The following is an 18,851-nucleotide window of genomic DNA, read 5'->3' as shown; positions in this document are numbered from 1 at the left end:
CTTTCACCTGCATATTTTGTAAGATTTCATCCTTGCTGATTGCGCATTCAAGTTCTCCCACCTCGGCTCATTTGATCGCATGTTACATCTTGCTTGCGTATCCACTCACGTTCCGTATTGTTTTGGGGTTTGGACTTTTCAACTATCACCAAAGGATAACTCGCAGAATGGAAACATGTATACTACGAAGCATAAAGAAGTGAAACAATTTGTAGAAAACCCCTGACATAAACAAGCTTCTAGGGTGAGAGGAGGAAAATAAAATAAAAAACGTTGATAGTCTTTTTGTGGATGATAGGAGTCTTGAATTTTGGATGAAGTTGATAATGAATAACAAAATTGACTGAAAAACCAAGGGTAAAAAGCACAAGATGAAGATATCCGGCCTGACGGATGTCAAGTGAAAGAACCAAGCCAAGGTGACTAAACTCAGTATCCCGCCCGCATGTATAAGTTGAATTTGATACATCAAAGCACATTGGGTTGGTGATAATCATCTTCTGTTGTCAATAAGTACATTAATAGAGCCACAAAAGCCAATATTGAACCCATACGCAGTGAGATACAGAATTGGTGGGATGGACAAGCATGTTTTCCTGACAAATCCGCTCATTTTCCGTCAATATAAAGTCACAAATGATGTAGTCTTATGTACAAATATCTCACCTTCAGCTAATCTCATTGATTTTTCATCTGTCATTGCACCTTTAGCTAATCTCGTTGGTTTTTCATATTTCATTTCCTTGTGTAAAAGACGGTCTTCAAAATGATCATTGTCATCAGTTCTGACCATCACTAACCAGCGGATGACAAATCAATCACCTTTTTCGTTTTTATTCTGACATTCGACATTCATGGTGAGATTTGAAAGTATCATTTCAGTCTTGTGTTGCTCTTGCAAGACCTCTTCATACTTGATGTAAACTTGTTCCTGAGCCTCTACCCAATATACCATGAGATTAAAAATATGTCATTTACGTCTCCAGCTGATATCATTCTGAATAGACTTGCCTCTTGCAGCTTGTAATACCTCCTCCACTTTCGCCTTGAACTCCAGTAGCCGCAGGTCAGTGGCATTTTCCGATTGAATTTGGCGTTGATGGAATTCTAAGCAGCCATTATTCTGTGAGCTTGTTAGATGCTTTAGTAAAGTAATGTAATCTAGGCATACCTTTGGTTTTCTGTGCCAGTTTATTGAGCTGCTCTTTGGTAGACCAACACTGCTGTCGAACTGCTTCCTGTAACTGTTCTCCAAGATTTCTAGATTCCTCTAAAGATGTGCGATAGGCACTGATCTCAATCCGATGCTTCTCTGAGAGCGGAAGAGAGAGGGAAAAGATAAGCATACATAGGCATAGGGATATATTTGTAAGATACTGACCTTGTGCTCTTGCTGATGCCTTTGCGAGTTGCATGTTTTTTTCCCACAAGTGCTCACATTTTTCCTCGAGCTCACTTTTAAGTTCATCGAAATTTTTTATCACCCTCGTCAGTAGTCTCTGAGTTTGCCGATGGCGTACATCCAGGTCTTCGTTTTTCGTAGCAAAATCTTGAAGCTGTTCTGTTAGCCATGTTCTATGGTCGTGAAGCTCGTGGAACAAGCGATTGACACGAGTATCACGTTCTTTCCCTTCGACCTGTAAACACTTGAGATTTATGTGAAGTCGATGGGACTCCTCAAAATCCTGGTGGTCGTGTGCTGAACTTGATACGCTTCGCTCACCACGCCCGTATCGTGGGGCTAAGGGTCTGCGAAAAAGAGCACAACGCTGATGATCACCCTCCACGTCCATGTCGGGGTGTGTTCTACTTTCGTGGTGCTTGTCGGATAGGGAATTGAGGTGAGAGTCATATCTTTTCTCTTCATTCAAACACTCGGAGTCACTGTATAGCTAATCGAACTCATCAGCATTCCCGTAGTCGCGTGTATGATACGAAGTGCTACGTTCGATGGCGTGGTGCTAAAAGTATGCGAAAGGGAGCAAAAAGTTGATAATCGCTCACCACATCCATGTTGAGGCCCTAAGGTTTTTCAAGAGGAAACAGAAGCTTGATGATCGCTGTTCTGCATCAAACACAAAGGGTCATACTGCACGCGTGTGCTCTGGCTCCCGATTTCGGGCACGAGGTCACGCCTAACTCAACTCAAACACTATGTACGTAGTACGGGAACCGGAAGAACAAAGGAATGTCTTGAGCGGATATCTTGCAGCCCTGGACAGGCGGGGTTTTGTTTCCCGCGCTTTCCACTTGGCGTCAAGATGATGTTGTCCAACAAATTCTCCTTTCGCAAAGTCATTCACCTCTTTATACTTAAGATGAAAACCAACAAACCATATCGAAAACATTTGTTATCTACTACCTCACACAGAATGTACAAACAGTGCAGTTAACACACATACTCAAACTCTTATATCCTCGGGGATCAATTTTTGAAGGCCTTCATTTTAACTACTGCTGATGTCGTCGAAGTGGGAATTCTCTGACCTACAGAATAGATTCCAATTTGATTAAATTGACACTGAGTTGAAATCTTTCTGGGCGCCCCGGATTTTTTTCCGAAGTTGCAGGATGTGTTTCAAACATCAAAAGGTTCATCCTTTCAGGCTTATTTGGTGGAGGTTGATGTAGACACAAGCTATTCGAACTACAACCAAATTAAACTATAATTATTGACTCGAAATGAATTATAGATAGATACACCCAGTGATATCTAGTTTCTGGTGAGAAGAACAACGTTATCTTGCTGTTGAAGTTACAAGTGAAGAATCAGAGGGTCTACGTGCGTCTACCTGTTATTTACCAGTCTTAACTTACGCTTTGTAGATGTGTATTTGTCTTGATAGTTTCTTTGAGAAGTACTTTCAGGGTATCCCAATCAAATCAAAGAGTCTGCCTAGTCAGACATTCTGGTGTGATCAGATGTTTGGGGGGGATATCACAAGGCGCTTTTGGTCACAACATGAACATCCTTAGGTTCTTTGTTCATTTGACATTCAGCTCCAGCTCCACATATCCTCTCAATTTCAATGGAGCATTATCTTGGCTCTATTTATATCAATTTCAGTTCGGATATGATATAAATAGATGGGATGAATAAGATAGAGAGAAATTACATCGTTTCGAAGTGATATGGAATATGATACTACTCTTTTGCAACCAAGATCTTGGTTGGTATTTTGGCGAACTTCACGACCATGGTTTGTGCAACTTCAATTATCTTTTATGAGAGCTGCTTTTCACAGATAACAGAGAGGAACAAGAATGAGAAATTTTCATTGCAGAGACATGGAGTAAACTATTCACATGATGAATCAGAGCTCAAGTTTGACCGGGGAATATGAACAGACCTTTCAGGCTTTCAGGATGGTCATCATGAAAGGGACACAAACAAATTCCCTAAGATACATTCCTTCATTTCAAGACTCTCCAAATCTTTCTTGTCAAGGGCGCGCAGCCACACATCATTGTAGCAATCTTTGGGTAGGCCGGCCGGCCATCGTGACTTGCCACCTTCAGGTCGATGGTTTGAAAGCATACGCTTCGCCGGTTTGCGTCCAGGTCGCCTTGGGCATTCGTCTTGCCTCATCTTTTGGTATGCTTGATCGATGTTTTCCACAAGTGATGTAGCGAGAGAGCTCCGCCATACAGGAGTATGCCTCACTCGGTCTTCATTCAACACATCATCGTCAGATTCGTCTGATGAACACAGTCGCTCGTCCTCAAAGAGGCCACTAAATCTTGAAAATGGCGAGCTATCATCAAGCTCGCAAACCTCCCGCCTTCGGTTCGCAAGCTGAAAACGAACGTAAGAAATATCAGTCTGGAACTATAACTTATATAGACAATCTGTCAGAACGCACCCGTAAACATCTTTGTTGCTGACGGTCTCGTTTTTGGACCATCTGAAGTGCATCTATTTGGTTATTGTACTTTCTCATATGCTTCACACGGTATTGAATATGTGCTTGCATCAATTTCATGATGCGTTGCGGGTCATGATCCACAATGTGATACTCTTAACCCACATACGCCTTGTTAAATGTATCCGTGCAGAATGCAAGAACACGCCTATTCCAGTCTTCTCCTTGTGCATCTCCCTGAGCAGTGCTCAAGCCAACGTAAGGAAGGCCATACTGCTGAAGTCTACGCTGGCAATATGTAACCATACCCTTTGCGGTAAGTTCCATTTCTTTGTCTTTCCAAGTTGGTTGAAGGTGGTCAGGTCTGATGAGGTTTCGGGCTGCCTCGCCAAGCGGTGCCGTCTCGTAATCCACAGTCAGTTTTGGTAGTTTATCGAGTTCTTCTCTTGTTGGCAATCTTGGAAAGTCTGCTTTACGCCGATCCACCCCAGCCATAAGTCGAAAATGCTTCTGCACCTGACTTGCCTGCACCAAACAAAAAATCAGTCTCATATGGGCGGTTTCATATTCTCAACATCAGCCATGGAGTCATTAAAAAACTTACTATTTGTTCATCAGCCTCTTTTGCTTGCGAAGACATCGAAAGTCTTTCCTTCCGAAGAGTCGGGTCCTTGGGCTTCTGTGGTGTTATGCTAGATTTCCTCCACTTCTGTGATCGCCTTGGGACAGATGCTTTCCGGGGTTGGTTGTTCCTGGTGTGACTAGTTTCGCCCTCGAGGTGTGAATTTGTTCGTGGAGTCAATGGATAATTTTCTGAGTTGTGCATGGTCACTGACGCTGGAAACGAAGACTGCAAATCTTGAAAAGTTGGATTGGCCAAGCTACTTCTAGTGGGACCATCACAATTCGAGGAAGTTTGTGAAAATGATGGATGATTTGCCGGGTTGTGCACAGGCACCGAGCCTTGGAAGGAGGATTGCGAATGTTGATCAATTGGATTTGTCGAGCTACTGGTAGTGGTACCCTCGAGGTGCGAAGCAGTTTGTAAATTCGATGTGTGTTGGTCTATCAGGCCTGAGACTTGCAAATGAGATTGCGATACGCCTTGCAAAATATCCACACTTTGGCGGTCATTGCGGCCATCGATCGAGGGTTCACTATGGGGCGATTCTCGTTCTCGAATTTCAATCTCTGAAGGCTTCTGAGAAGTGTAAGAATATGCATGGTTGGGATGTGACAGCCCGGCAGAGATATTGTTTATAGCTTTGGCTTGATCGGAGATCTGCCTCCGATTCTCCTCATCGCGAAGTTTCAGGTCCACGATTTGAAGTCGCAGATCTTCGGAAACCTGTCGGCGTGGTCACAACATTAGACATGGTCAAGTGTGCAAGGAACATAATGAAGGCTATGAATCACGTACATCAGATGTTTTCTCTTGTACTGCATTTCTTTCAATTGTGATGGCTATCTGTTTCTCGACATGATCATCTATCGTTTTCCTCAAGGCCGAAAATCTGCTATTGAATTCTTCTTCAAGGTCTAACTTGGGTTCTTCAGACTCTGTTATCATGCTTTGATCACCTACCCCTTCCGCCGACTTTTGATGGTGAATTTTCACTTTGGATCAATAACATTTCATCCAGAAGCGGAGGGGAGATCATACACATACTTTGATTTGGCTGCTTTCTTCTATCATTGCCTTAATCAATGTTAGCATGTTCTCTTGAAATCTTACGAACTTCTCAGCATCCACGGCTTCACGCTGGGCCTCGGCTTCTACCGAGAAAAGGGATGATTCGACAGCGGACACTCTGCGTTCTAGAAGATCCTCCGGCTTAAAGATGATCAAACGTGACATAGTCAGGGGGCTAGCTCATAGAAGGCCGGAAGATATCGGCAAAACATTCGACAAGAAAGTAGGCCTCACTTTTTCAATATCCATATCATCACCTGTATCCTTGAGTAGTGATAACTGCGGAGCCTCTTCCAAAAGTTCAACCTTTTGGGAGCATAGTTCAATCGTATTCCTCTGTGTTTCCACTGTACTTCGAAGTGTCTGCACGATTGTTTTCAATTCTTGAATTTCCGAAGCCAGCGGGTCGACCTGCTTTTTCATCATAGTCACGTCGTGTGATGCATTTTGGATTAATAGTTCTTGATGTAGATTGTTGATTTCTTTGCGAACAAGTCCAGCCATATGCTTTTGATCTTCATCTCTTGCGCCTGCCATCAGATTTGCCTGAGCTGCCAACAAAGTTTCGACATGTTTGAATATTTGCTTGATGATCGCCTTTTCCTGAGTAGCCAATTTCTGTAAGATTAGAAACAACCAAGGATTTCAGTGATGGAAGTTCTGGGAAATATCGGTGGATAAAAAGTTAGCAGCAAGAGAGAAATATGAAGTATAATAACCTCGTTGAACATGTGTAAATCAACTGATTTTGTGCTGTTGTCTACGGTGGAAAGCTCATTGCATACAGGCACTTGAACCAGGCCCAAAAGGTTCGACTTGACTTCTTCTTCTTCCAGGTGATCAAGCTTAGCATCAACCCCTTTCAATCTTTCTTCTATGCCCTTGATTGCGGAAGTGAGAGTTTGTATTCTGGTACAGTCCTGCTCTCCATAATCAATTCTCTACTTGTGTTGAAAGTTACATGAAGGAAATTGGTCAGAATGATTGTTGACAATATACAATTGTATGCATGCCTTGAACCTGTTTTATGGCTTCAATTGCTTCTTTACAGCTTGCAATATCATTGTGCCACGAATCATGTTGTCCAGCGATGATGTCACCTCCCTCTTTCGGCGCCATCTGAGACTTTCTCGTCAGTCATTTATATGTTGCATCGTTTGACTTAAAGAATGTAAGACTGACCATGGTACCTGAGGACTTTTTCAGTTTATTCCTTATATATTCCATTTGTGTGAGTATCATCCCCATCATCATCTTGAAAGAGTGACTGATTAGTCAAAAAATCCTAGTCGAGAAAATTTTTTTGAGACTTACCTCGTTATCATGGACTTTTTGTCCTAGGACCGAGACATGCGTGTTTTGGTCCATGGAAGTTCGAAGGTTCGAAGGGTATGAAAATGATTATGAGGGGGTGTAGATCGAGCCACTTGAACGTAAAGCTGTGAGAGGAGAACCGCGTTTTCTGGGCCAAGTTTGAGGATGGGTAAATTATTTGGTTCGAACACTGTGAGTAAAGGTGGTAGCTTATGAGATGACGGCTTGAAGGGTCGCAATTGGTTTTACTCTATGGTTGTAGATTGTAGCAACATGCACCAATGCATGACACGATCTTTATATAGAGTGAGCTCATTGTATCATCGTGACATTACGAGGTTCGAACTCATTGCTCAAATCGTAGCTGAGGCGCTGTTTCCGGAATACGTAGCACTGTCTCCTGAGTGATGGACAACAGCCATTATTGAGTGAAAGGGTTCTACCAAGAAAGAAATTCGAGAAAAAAGGGAACATGCAAGTGAGAGTTCCGAGTCTATCGAAGCGCAGTTGCTGACTCACTGACATCAACACTGCCATAGCCACGTGGTCCGTATTGAGCAGTGGCTCATAGCGCAGCAGACACGCCTCATTTAGCGCTACGTAGGTTCGAGTTTGGACATAGGAAGGAAGATCGAGTTTGCGGGTTTGGCTCGCTTTTTGCAGCTGAGCGCTTAACCCAAATCTGAAAAAAGGCGGCGTAGCGTTAGCAACTGGAAAAACCCACGATGAATTCAAACAAATGCCCGTGACGTATAGCAGAGATGCGTAAAAAGATACTGACATGCTAGGCTCCCGGTGGCGTGTTCTGATCATCAGGTTGAGTATTGATGAAGATTCGCTGATTCGTGTTTAGCACTCAGCTTCCACAGCGTTCCTATGAAAGGAGCTCTGTAAAACTCATGACGTGGAGCTGATTAAAACATGCAGTCCCTAATTGAACGACTCTTGGAAGGACTGAGGATCTAAATCATGGGTAATTAAAGGTTGTTGAGATGCTCGTCAAATAGTAGTTAACCGGAATAAACACCGAAATCCAAACAAATATGACAACGGTTTTCCTTAGTTTGGCTTGCTAAGGACTATTCTGGAGGTCATACAGCGTAAGAGCTACCTGCAAAGGCTTCAGGAAGATTCTGAAACCTACTGAAGCCGGTTTCTGTCGTGTGAACAAGTCTGCGTCTTCGCTTTCCAAAACTCAAACCGATCTTACGCCCACATCCCGCGCGTGTCACACCGAGTTCAGATATCAGCATCAGAAATCGGATTCCATTCAGAATCTCATAATCATTGCATGAAAAGCGTTTTTGCTTTCCTTCCATAGGTTAGGCCTAGCTCAGGACAAGATTGTTCTTTTTTGAACTCTCCATACCGCGGGACCTGAACACATAGGAGGTTCACGGAAGACATACTCCTCAGACTTCCACTCACAGCTGCGAACGCTCCCTATTACGGAGAGATGTCTTGGAGATCTCTAGAATATGTCTTTGCTTCCCTTCCTGCGAGCATTCGCTGTATATCCCATGTAGCCTTCTTCAACATATTTGAACCTGCTAGGGTCGGTGCGAGGTCAAAAGAATTGTCAGTTAAGTATATTAGATTTATAGAATGATTAGTGTAAGAATAAGTATTGCGAGTATGAAGGCAAACTTGAAAGAAAAGTGCAAAGAGGCATTCAGATACACTAGACGAGGAACAAACAGATATGAAAGGAGGTAAAAGTTCGCTTTTATGTTTTAGCAATATATTTTGATGATTTTGCATTTCAACTATATACATCTTAGCAGCCCTTAGTAAATACTTTCAGCGAGTGGAATTCAATAACAATGTTCATACGTCTGATAACCAATCCTTCAATACTGTGCAATCTCAAAAGTTATCATCGTCGGCTGGAAACATAGCCATCCCATATTCTCGAGAGCTCTCGAGCGTATCTTTAGCTTTAGGATCCAAAATGGATACCTTGAGATCCTCCGCGATTAGTCTCAAAGAAACCTCGGGGATCATAACTGTACGAACCCAGCTTTCAGGACTGAGAGGCGCGTCTTTTATGTAATGAAGTTGATCTGGGGCTTGATGGCGCAGGAAATGCCAATGAAGAGTTCGATAGATAATTTCTAACCCTCTGCCTCCATAGCTGTAATTCAATATCAGCTACCAAAAGATGAGAAAAATAATTGATGAGGGAAATACTTACTATCCTGGTTGTTCAAGATGAAAAGTGAGATCTCCATACCAAACACTATCCATTCGACGTGCACCATATCTCTGTAAGATGTGTAGCGCGCCGGTCAAGTAAGTGCTTTCAATATGATGATTGATGATCTGTTTCAGATCCGGTATGTATTTCTCTACACGTCTAGAATCGGAACCAAATTATTAGTGACATTGAAAAAACCACATATATGAAAGCCATGTCTTGGTCATATTTGAAGTTTGAATCACTGACTTGGATAGATCATCGAAATGAATCGATAGAGGCCACCCATTCTCGATCCCCATGGGAACATATTTGGCCTCTTCATCATGCATTGCACAGAATGCTATGCTATCAGAGAGCTGATGGGATGCAAACACATGTTGATTAGTCAAAAATTGGTCGTACGTAAAGCGCTGAAGGGGAATGAAGGCAGCCAAACCAAAGTGAAACTGACCAAAAAAGAGACCCTGTGTGATCGTTTGAGCAGAATTCCCAGGAGTCTTTGAAGTTTTTCTGAAAGCTTTGATGGAAGAGGGTCATGGCAGAAAGGGCATATAGGTGCCTCATTGTCGTTCCCGTCTTGAGATTTGGAGACTGAGTCATCATCAAGCTGCTCGGGTATCTGTCGAAGGGTTTGACTGAATTCTGAGGTGGAATCATTGTTCTGTGTATTTTCATCTTGATCAAATTGAAGCTCTTCCAAAGTTGGATTGTGCGGTCGAGATACAAGTGAACACTTGTTTTTAGTGTGTCCAGCTTCTCTACACCTACTACACTTGCGGGGAGCTTTTGTTTTTGCCGGAGCTTTTGTTTTTGCATGATTCTTTTGTTTTCGGGGAGCTTTTGGTTTCGGATCAAAACTCGAAGGATCTCGAAGTGCAGATTTGTCTTTCGACTTGTCCTTCTTGGGACCTGTTGGGCGACCATGTGTGTCGATCTTAATTTCGGGCACCTCAATATCTTCGAGTTCATATGCACCACTCTGAACTTTGGTGAATTTGTCATAGGCTGTTCGTAATGGATTTTCAGGAAGATTACAAAGACTTTGGGCTTGCATTTGTGAGTCACCTTCCAAAGCTTCCAAGGATTCTGGAATTGGGTCAGCATCAGGTCCCCACTGATGGTGAAATGCTTCAATCGGAACTTTCTGACCAAGGTGATCTTTAACTGCTAGTTTGGAAGTTTTGAAATATGATAATAAGTCCCGTATAGAACTGTCAAGGTAGCTTTTGATACTTTGATGGGAACCCTCGATACCTGAAGTTGATTGGCTTCCAAAGTGGGAGAAAGTATTTGTGAATACTTTCACATACTTTTTGACTATTGGAAACCAGTGTGACTCGAGATACTGGAGGATTTTGGATGAATGCTTCTTTGCAATTTTGACAAGTTTGGTCTTATCAGAATGAAATTCATCCTCAGTGCGAGAAGCTACAAATGCATTGGAGCAATCGTAAAATCAAATTTTTGAGACCTACCTTCTTATCATGGACTTTTTGTTCTAGGACCGAGACATGCGTGTTTTGGTCCATGGAAGTTCAAAGGTTTGAAGGGTATGAAAATGATTATGAGGGGGTGTAGATCGAGCCACTTGAACGTAAAGCTGTGAGACGAGAACCGCGTTTTCTGGGCCAAGTTCGAGGATGGGTAAATTATTTGGTTCGAACACTGTGAGTAAAGGTGGTAGCTTATGAGATGACGGCTTGAAGGGTTGCAATTGGTTTTACTCTATGGTTGTAGATTGTAGCAACATGCACCAATGCATGACACAATCTTTATATAGAGTGAGCTCATTGTATCATCGTGACATTACGAGGTTCGAACTCATTGCTCAAATCGTAGCTGAGGCGCTGTTTCCGGAATACGTAGCACTGTCTCCTGAGTGATGGACAACAGCCATTATTGAGTGAAAGGGTTCTACCAAGAAAGAAATTCAAGAAAAAAGGGAACATGAAAGTGAGAGGTTCGAGTCTATCGAAGCGCAGTTGCTGACTCACTGACATCAACACTGCCATAGCCACGTGGTCCGTATTGAGCAGTGGCTCATAGCGCAGCAGACACGCCTCATTTAGCGCTACGTAGGTTCGAGTTTGGACATAGGAAGGAAGATCGAGTTTGCGGGTTTGGCTCGCTTTTTGCAGCTGAGCGCTTAACCCAAATCTGAAAAAAGGCGGCGTAGCGTTAGCAACTGGAAAAACCCACGATGAATTCAAACAAATGCCCGTGACGTATAGCAGAGATGCGTAAAAAGATACTGACATGCTAGGCTCCCGGTGGCGTGTTCTGATCATCAGGTTGAGTATTGATGAAGATTCGCTGATTCGTGTTTAGCACTCAGCTTCCACAGCGTTCCTATGAAAGGAGCTCTGTAAAACTCATGACGTGGAGCTGATTAAAACATGCAGTCCCTAATTGAACGACTCTTGGAAGGACTGAGTATCTAAATCATGAGTAATTAAAGGCTGTTGAGATGCTCGTCAAATGGAACTTCACCTGAATAGACCATACGTGTTCCCTACAATCTACATAGATAATTCCGCTTCACTTAGTCCGGAAGGCATTTTATACAACTCCAAATTAGCAGAACTCTTATACCGCTTGATACCATAGAAAAATGACCGATCAACATGGAATTTCTCATCACTCCAAATGCGATGGATGCGATGGCTCTACCCAAAAGAATAGAAGAAGCAAGGGAGGTGTCTCAGGGAGACCAGCACATGTCGAAGAGCCCCATACCAACCAGAATCCTAGACTTAGAATATCTGAAAGGCGATCAGCGAATATGAAGGGTACGAGTTGACTATCTTTAACTTATGAAAAATGTCCCTCTGACTCAAGTACAAACCATGACATCAGGAATTCTATGCTGGCGCTTTTTTCTCTCCATATTGAACTATCTAAACCTCGTGGCGATAATAGGAATATGGCTTACTGCTCGACATCCGACTGGATGCTTTGTGGACTTTTTGACGGACTGGGCTCCCGAATTTCTACCGAGTGTATGGAGCAATATGTGTTTTACGTGTCGAGGAAGTCTGACAACGTGGCTCAAGATTTCGGCACCCGAGTCATTTTGTTTGGAGGTATTGCATAAGTTTTTGATGGTAGTCTTTGTTATCCTTGAATAAATATAGGACAGATGTCTCAGATTTCCTACGTTGTTGCTTGTGTTCAGCTGGGATGCTTTTAGATTACACCAATTGACGTAGTGAGATTTCAGAAGAGTATAATAATCTTCATAGTGTGACATTACAAATTTGAGCATGAAAACAGTTATAAGCTCCAAGGTTGACTGTCACAAGGAAGTACGCCTGTAAAGGGCTGTGATACGTGATTAGGGGTTCATCTTCAGACATGTGCAGCATGTTGAAATCAAAAAGTAGATATCTGTTACTCCCTAATTAAGACTTGTTTGATGTTTTCATCGACATACCAGGCTGTACTTTTTTGTATGATAATTTGTGCAGGGTTTCAAGGTGATGAACACAAAAATCGAAATTGACTGAAAGACCTCATATCAGAATTCTGAAAAACATAAAAAGAAATGAGGAGCAGATCACATGATACTTTTTATGAGGGAACAGATCAGAGGTAATACAAACGACGAGAGTTTGGATCATCAGACCTAAGATGGGACATCCTCCATAACTACATGTATCATAAAAGAATACGTAGCATTAGCATTTCAGGGTAAACATGAGTGCATATCGAATTCGAGAGATTCAAGACATTTCATAAGGACTCTAGATGAGGCTTAATCTGCATGAGCATATTCATCCAACCATGCCCAGATGAACCAGAAGAAATGTATCAAGGATACTACCAAAAGTGCCCGAAACTTCCAATCAAAGCGGAAAGCTTTCTCATGAGAGATATTCGTGGCCGGGGCAGTAGGATCTAAGATAAGAGAGTCACACATCAATGGTTCTACCTCTTTCGAGCTTTGAGGATCAATTAACATGTGGAGCTGGTTGGCCATACCTGGGTTTGGAGCCGAGCTGCTTTCCAATTGGGTATGATGCGGACTCCCAAAGGCAGTTGACATGTCACTGATTGAGTTGTTCGATCTAGAATTTCTGGGCACATTGCTGGAATTTCGATTTGTTTCTTGAGTGAAGGAAGAGCCTTTCGGAGAGGAATGATGAGATTGTAGAAGAGTAAACTTTTCCGGATTGATGCTGATTCCAGAGAAGTTATCTTGCACAGGATGGCATGCAGAGGTGTTCCGAACACCACTTCGTCGAAAACTTGGCTCATCCCTACCTCCCTGGTTGGTAGATACTGCTCCCTCATATGTGCGTTCTCTTTGTCGTATTCGCAAAGTGTTTCCTGCACGAACAGAGGGCAAAGGAGACCGCTCGGTTGAAGAAGTACGACTTCGAGTGACATTTGATGAACCGGGCAAATCGTTGGTGGGTGTGGAACATTTTTTAGAACTATGAATTGGAGTGATATTGGATGAACCGGGCACATCGATTGGTGCGGAACATTTCTTAGAAGTTCAAGTTCGAATGACATTGGATGAACCGGGCAAATCGCTTGGTGTCGAACATTTCTTTCTCTTGAATTCAATTTGACTCAGATCTGTCACTTCAAGCAATCCGAACCATCAGGCTTGATGATGATGCGAAGTGAATTTTTACAAGAACTTACATTTGTAGACCGGGCACCCAGGGGCACAAAACGCATGTTGCCTGGTGGTGAGAGTATGGTTGCGAACACCGGTCCGGTTCAAACCATTGCAATCTTGGCATGGTTTCCCTTTGCTACTGGGATCATAACACGTAGGGAGATGAGGACACTTGTAAGCCACGTTGTTTCCCCCTTTACGAGTTGACATGAGACGTAAATTGATATTGATATGGTTTGAGAGTAGTAGGCCAGTAAGTCGGGTGAAGATTGAAGTATCGTTGGATTGATTGAACTGCGAGGTTGAGGATTATCAGTTGTCTGAGATGGTGGTTGTACGAGTTAGAGCGACATCACCTAACTTTTGTTACTTGACAAAACCTAAAGGGGACTGGAGGTTTTGGGTTTTGTGCGGGCTATAGACAACAACCCCCTTTGTTGTTGATCATCGTAATTTGGTTGGACTTGTAGTTCTGTATGACTCATTTCGGGGTATTGATACATAATCCAAACCCTACGTTATACTTCTCCGGCTTCTGCAGGCCCTCATGAAGGAGAGTGGATTGCGGATTTGTTATATATCATCAGCTAGATCAGGATAGCATTTTGATGACTTGGTATATGGCAAAATACGTAGTTTCACCATAGTTTCACCAGTACGTAGTTTCACCAGAGAAGCTCAGATCAGAAAGATTTGACGAAGCATCTTCACCTCTTTCATGCAAAACTGGTAATTGAGAGTATTTGGTTCAGAAGGTATACGAAACAAGCGGTGTATTCACATGAGGCCAAAGAAATGAATTTAGAATATGGTCATAACCCCAAAGGCGAACACTATTGAAAAGACAAGGATTCACAAAATCTAAATGAAAAAATCAACTTAGGGAAATCGACTTGGAAGAATCAGCTCAGACCAGAAAGATTTGACAAAGCATCTTCACCTCTTTCATACAAAACTGTAATTGAGAGTATTGGGTTCAGAGGGTAGTTGACAAACAAGCGGTGTATTCACATTAGGTCAAAGAAATGAATTGAGAATATGGTCATAACCCCAGAGGTGAACGCTATTGAAAAGACAAGGATTCAAAAATTCTAATTGGCAAAACAGAATTGAAATGACTTCTCAAAGAGAAAAACAATGAAATTTCAGAGAATCCAGAGGCTAAAAATCATTTTGCCATATCCCGTACTTGATTGCAAGTGCTTTCATCTTTTTGTGAGCTTGTTCTTTATAGCCAGTCAAAACAGAAGCCTGATAAGTATCCCAGTCTTCTTCAGACATCGTGGATCGCAAGGCTTTGACTTTATCAAGTCGATTCACCAAGGCCTGAGAAATTTGACAAGAGCAACCGAATCGAGTAATTTCGGCGGTTTCCACAGAGATTTGCTTATGGTCAACATCGTAAGTCTTGGAGGCGCTAGTTCGATGGTGAATTTGAGAATTCCATAGCATTTCAATGACTCCATCAGATGCATCTAAATTCACGTCGACGTTGTAGTCATCAAGAATGAATCTGGCTCCAAGAGTATCACCTCTGGGTGCTGTGAGACCCCGTTGGTAAAGTTTGCCTGTTGCTCGGTCAACTAAGCTAAACAAACCAAATGCATATTTCGAAGAGTCTCTATCCTTATGTTTCTTGTTGACAAATTCATCACAGGTCACGACGATATTGGATCCGAATACTTTGGAGTTTGGCGATACATAAAACGATTCATTCGCCCAAGATGGGGCATTCGACTGAGCCGCGAGAGTCGCATTAGATTCGAAAGCGAACAAAGATAGGGAGCTGAATCTTTCTGCAAAGAATGATTCGATGGCGGGAAGGTTCCCTTGTCGTTTCAAGTCTTCTTCCATTTTCTGCAGATCACTCGCCGTCTCTTCATTCCATGTATATTGACCTATATTATTGAACATATCGTAAATTTTGAGGGTCTCGAAGTCACAAAGAGATGAAAACAATTTCACGAACCTCCTTTGACCTCGTGATCATACCCTGGACGGAAGCCTGCAGCGTACATTCGGCCAAACTTTCGACCTTTTCTCCTCCCTCGATAAGTAGCAGCATTCCCTTTCACTTCATTCCGAGCTTTGGCATGCTGATAGATTGTGCTTATGGAATGATTGTAAGATTTGAAAACAGAATCTTCCATTTCGGTTGGCTCCACGAATTGTACCACCAGTAAAAGCTCCAAGGTATCCGCATCAAGACAGACCACCGTACCGTAAGATAGACTCAGACGAGGCTTCCCAAAATGACGTCCTTTTTTCAAGAAGAGGAATTTCGAGTCTTCGGGTAGTCCATAGTGTTTCGTGAGTTCTGCTTTCTTCGCAACACGAGCATTTGGTAAGGCAGGCTTAGGCCTTTCAAGATGCCTCTTGATTGAACGGAGAAGGCGGGATTTGAGAGTGGCAGGAGATTTGTGCTTATGCTTGGGCATGGCCACAACCTTTGCAAACGATTAACTGATAAGACTGATTATATTGCACAAAGTTAAAATCCTCCCTTCTAGCTTCTGAGTTCTGCGTCGCAATGATCTTAGGGTCCGAAGCAGACAAGGGAGGTTTTAGGATGAGACAACACCAAGAGTACAGAGATCCAGATGAACGTATCAAGGTAGCGAAGAATCTTTCTTGAAAAAAAGAGAAACAATATTGAAATCGTGATCAAGGGATTGAGTTACGAAGTGTAAGTTATCCAAAAAAAATTGGCGATAAAGAAGCATCAGGAATGATGTACGTGATTTTGAGCCCACGTGTCAGCCACAGCCATACATACGCCCGTGTCCGTCACATCAAACCCATCCCACATCCAACCACATATGATTCAACTATGTACTCTGTGGGATCTGTGCACATGATATGTATGTATGTGTTTGCGTATCCATCATTTGACATACAGTGATGAATTTGTATGTATTGGCGTGCAAAGGCGCTGTGAGGCGTGTTACGATGTTTTAGAAGGTGAAGCGTCACGTCACGACCGCGTTGAGCTTTACGCACTGAGTGAGCTTTTAATGTAAGTGATGAATTTGTAGGACTTTAAAGGCGCTGTGAGGCGTGTTACGATGTTTTAGAAGTTGAAGCGTCACATCACGACCGCGTTGAGCGTTACGCACTCAGTGAGCTTGTGTAATGTATGTACATACATGTGTCACTGCTTACAGCCCAGACGCGTGTTGAGCTTCGAAGTGGGAACTCGCAATTCGTAGTGCAACTGTCGACAGTGAAGCTGAAGTGGAGTTGGAGGGAACTTCATATTACTCGTGCGAGTTGCCAAGTAGGAAAAGTTTTCTCCATTTATGTCCTTCTCCAAGGATCCTCAAAAGGCTAGCTATGATTCTCGAAGATAAGTCTCAAGTTCATCCTACTCGACCCAGCTTGTTTTTCAGATGGTGAGTTCGAACTTCAAAGCCAATCATATTCAACTTTACCTTTTGAAGTTCAAATGGTGAGTTCGAACTTCAAAGCTTATGATTTTTCAAGAAATTAGAATGGTGGAATGATAGCTCGGAGGCACTTCTGTTCGTGAAAGTGCCTCCTAGCTAGTCAAAATACAACCGTTTTCTATGTATATACACAAACATATCTAAAGTGAAAAATCACCCGATATTGTCCTGTGTTCCTCAAAGGTTTTCTCGGTCTACATTATGTAGATAATTCAAACCTGAGTCAAAAAATTTGGCCTTCTGATTGGAATCTGGTTGGAAGTCAGTCGCGCAATCGTCCAGATCTGTGATTCACGAAGAAGACCATGGAGGGCTAGAGTTGCGGGACCCGGGAATACAATATGGTCTTCACAGTTTCCCAACGAGTTTACTGTTGTCAGAATATATCTTTCAAAAAAAAATCTAATATAGAGGTCAAAAGAGCCTTCTCATTTTGTGAACATCATCCTGAACTTGCTCATCATGGCCGAACATACTCCACAATACGTATACCCCGTTAAATCTGTTGTCTTGCCAAAACGGCACCATGGTTTCCTTGCGTATAACATTGCGCATCCCCTTTCAGAAGCATCTACTAGAGAATATCATCATATTATTGAAGTTTTTCATCCAAAGCTTGCTCTCCCACTGAACTTAGCAAAAGATATCATTATTAGAATTTTTCAAGTCACTGTCCTTCCATTCTTACGCCATCCAAAAGGTTTTGATGAGGATAATATACTTGTACATTTCGACGAATGCGCATCCTGAACACGAGAAGCCTTATCCTACTGGAAGTCTAGTAATCCCTCAAGACCTCATCAAGTTTATCTGTATACATGATGACCCAGACTTGATAGTTGAAGCCAGCTCCGAAGAATATCTCAGGATCATCAGTCTCTTCTTTCCGGATATTCAACTTCCTCAGTCCTTCGATCGAGAAACTCTTATCAGCCTCTTTGAAATCATTGTGCTCCCATTTTTTCGTCCTCTTGAGGAATTGGACGAACATAGTGGCTATATACGTTATCTCCAAGTCGAAGTTATTCGTCAAATTCAACCAAAAGTTATCCCAACTCAAGTTGTTACACTTCCGGTCAACCTGCATAGATTCCTAGCATTCGCGAATCCGAAAGGTCTTCGCTGGCCCTAGCGATCAGGAAATCCTCCAAATATTCAAGCTCTTCCACCCACAACTGAGCGATTTTTGGCAAAACGACGCAAATAATATGGTTGGCCCTTTCAACTTGATGGTCTTGCCCTATCTTCGCAACATCATATCATTCAATTCTCAGGATGGCACATTGACCTACTCCGCCATTGATCTTTAAATTAGAAAGGTGTGTCAAAAGGTCTCTCAACGCTTTGGGATTTGATAAAGCTAACCTTTTCGTCTGTACCTAACTTGTCTCACCTTGTAATGCCATCAGACTCAATTGGAAAGAACTTGTATCTCTTAATTATTCCGCAATTACCTGGATATATCTCATATTCATTCTTCCGAAGTTTCTTATATCTAATGTGAAGTTTTGCGAACTTATCTTATGTATTTCCAAGAGTCCTTTGATTTCACTCTTCAATACGCGAGTGGGTAGGAGGAGGTACAGCGGGAGGGACGGCAAGTAATCTATGTCTCTTTCTCTATAACGTGTTCAACGCACAATCCTTCTTATGTAGTCACCTATAAGACCCTTTAGTGTAGATCTCCGCCAGATATATGGATAGT

General features: G+C 42.5%; 3 protein-coding genes across 3 annotated transcripts; 1 reads left to right on the top strand and 2 right to left on the bottom strand.

The window, feature by feature from the left end:
* Positions 1-8,736: 8,736 nt before the first annotated feature.
* Positions 8,737-10,124, bottom strand: MELLADRAFT_92772 (uncharacterized protein; the record flags this gene model as incomplete). Its single annotated transcript, XM_007415575.1, has 4 exons — positions 8,737-9,004; positions 9,065-9,226; positions 9,317-9,426; positions 9,522-10,124. 4 exons carry the CDS (start codon positions 10,122-10,124, stop codon positions 8,737-8,739), a joined length of 1,143 nt encoding a protein of 380 aa, XP_007415637.1.
* A 4,737-nt stretch (positions 10,125-14,861) lies between these two features.
* MELLADRAFT_92771 (uncharacterized protein) lies at positions 14,862-16,138 on the bottom strand (the record flags this gene model as incomplete). The annotated part of the gene is made up of 2 exons (XM_007415574.1): positions 14,862-15,598; positions 15,670-16,138. The coding sequence occupies 2 exons, from the start codon at positions 16,136-16,138 to the stop codon at positions 14,862-14,864; spliced, it is 1,206 nt and encodes a 401-aa protein (XP_007415636.1).
* Positions 16,139-17,608: 1,470 nt separating this feature from the next.
* MELLADRAFT_111300 (uncharacterized protein) lies at positions 17,609-18,278 on the top strand (the record flags this gene model as incomplete). The annotated part of the gene is made up of 2 exons (XM_007415631.1): positions 17,609-17,812; positions 17,847-18,278. The coding sequence occupies 2 exons, from the start codon at positions 17,609-17,611 to the stop codon at positions 18,276-18,278; spliced, it is 636 nt and encodes a 211-aa protein (XP_007415693.1).
* Between the last annotated feature and the right edge of the window lie 573 nt (positions 18,279-18,851).

Source organism: Melampsora larici-populina (genome assembly GCF_000204055.1).
Source record: "Melampsora larici-populina 98AG31 unplaced genomic scaffold MELLAscaffold_52, whole genome shotgun sequence".
NCBI classification, from domain to species: Eukaryota; Fungi; Basidiomycota; class Pucciniomycetes; order Pucciniales; family Melampsoraceae; genus Melampsora; species Melampsora laricis-populina.
This window is presented reverse-complemented; position numbering and strand designations above follow the sequence as displayed.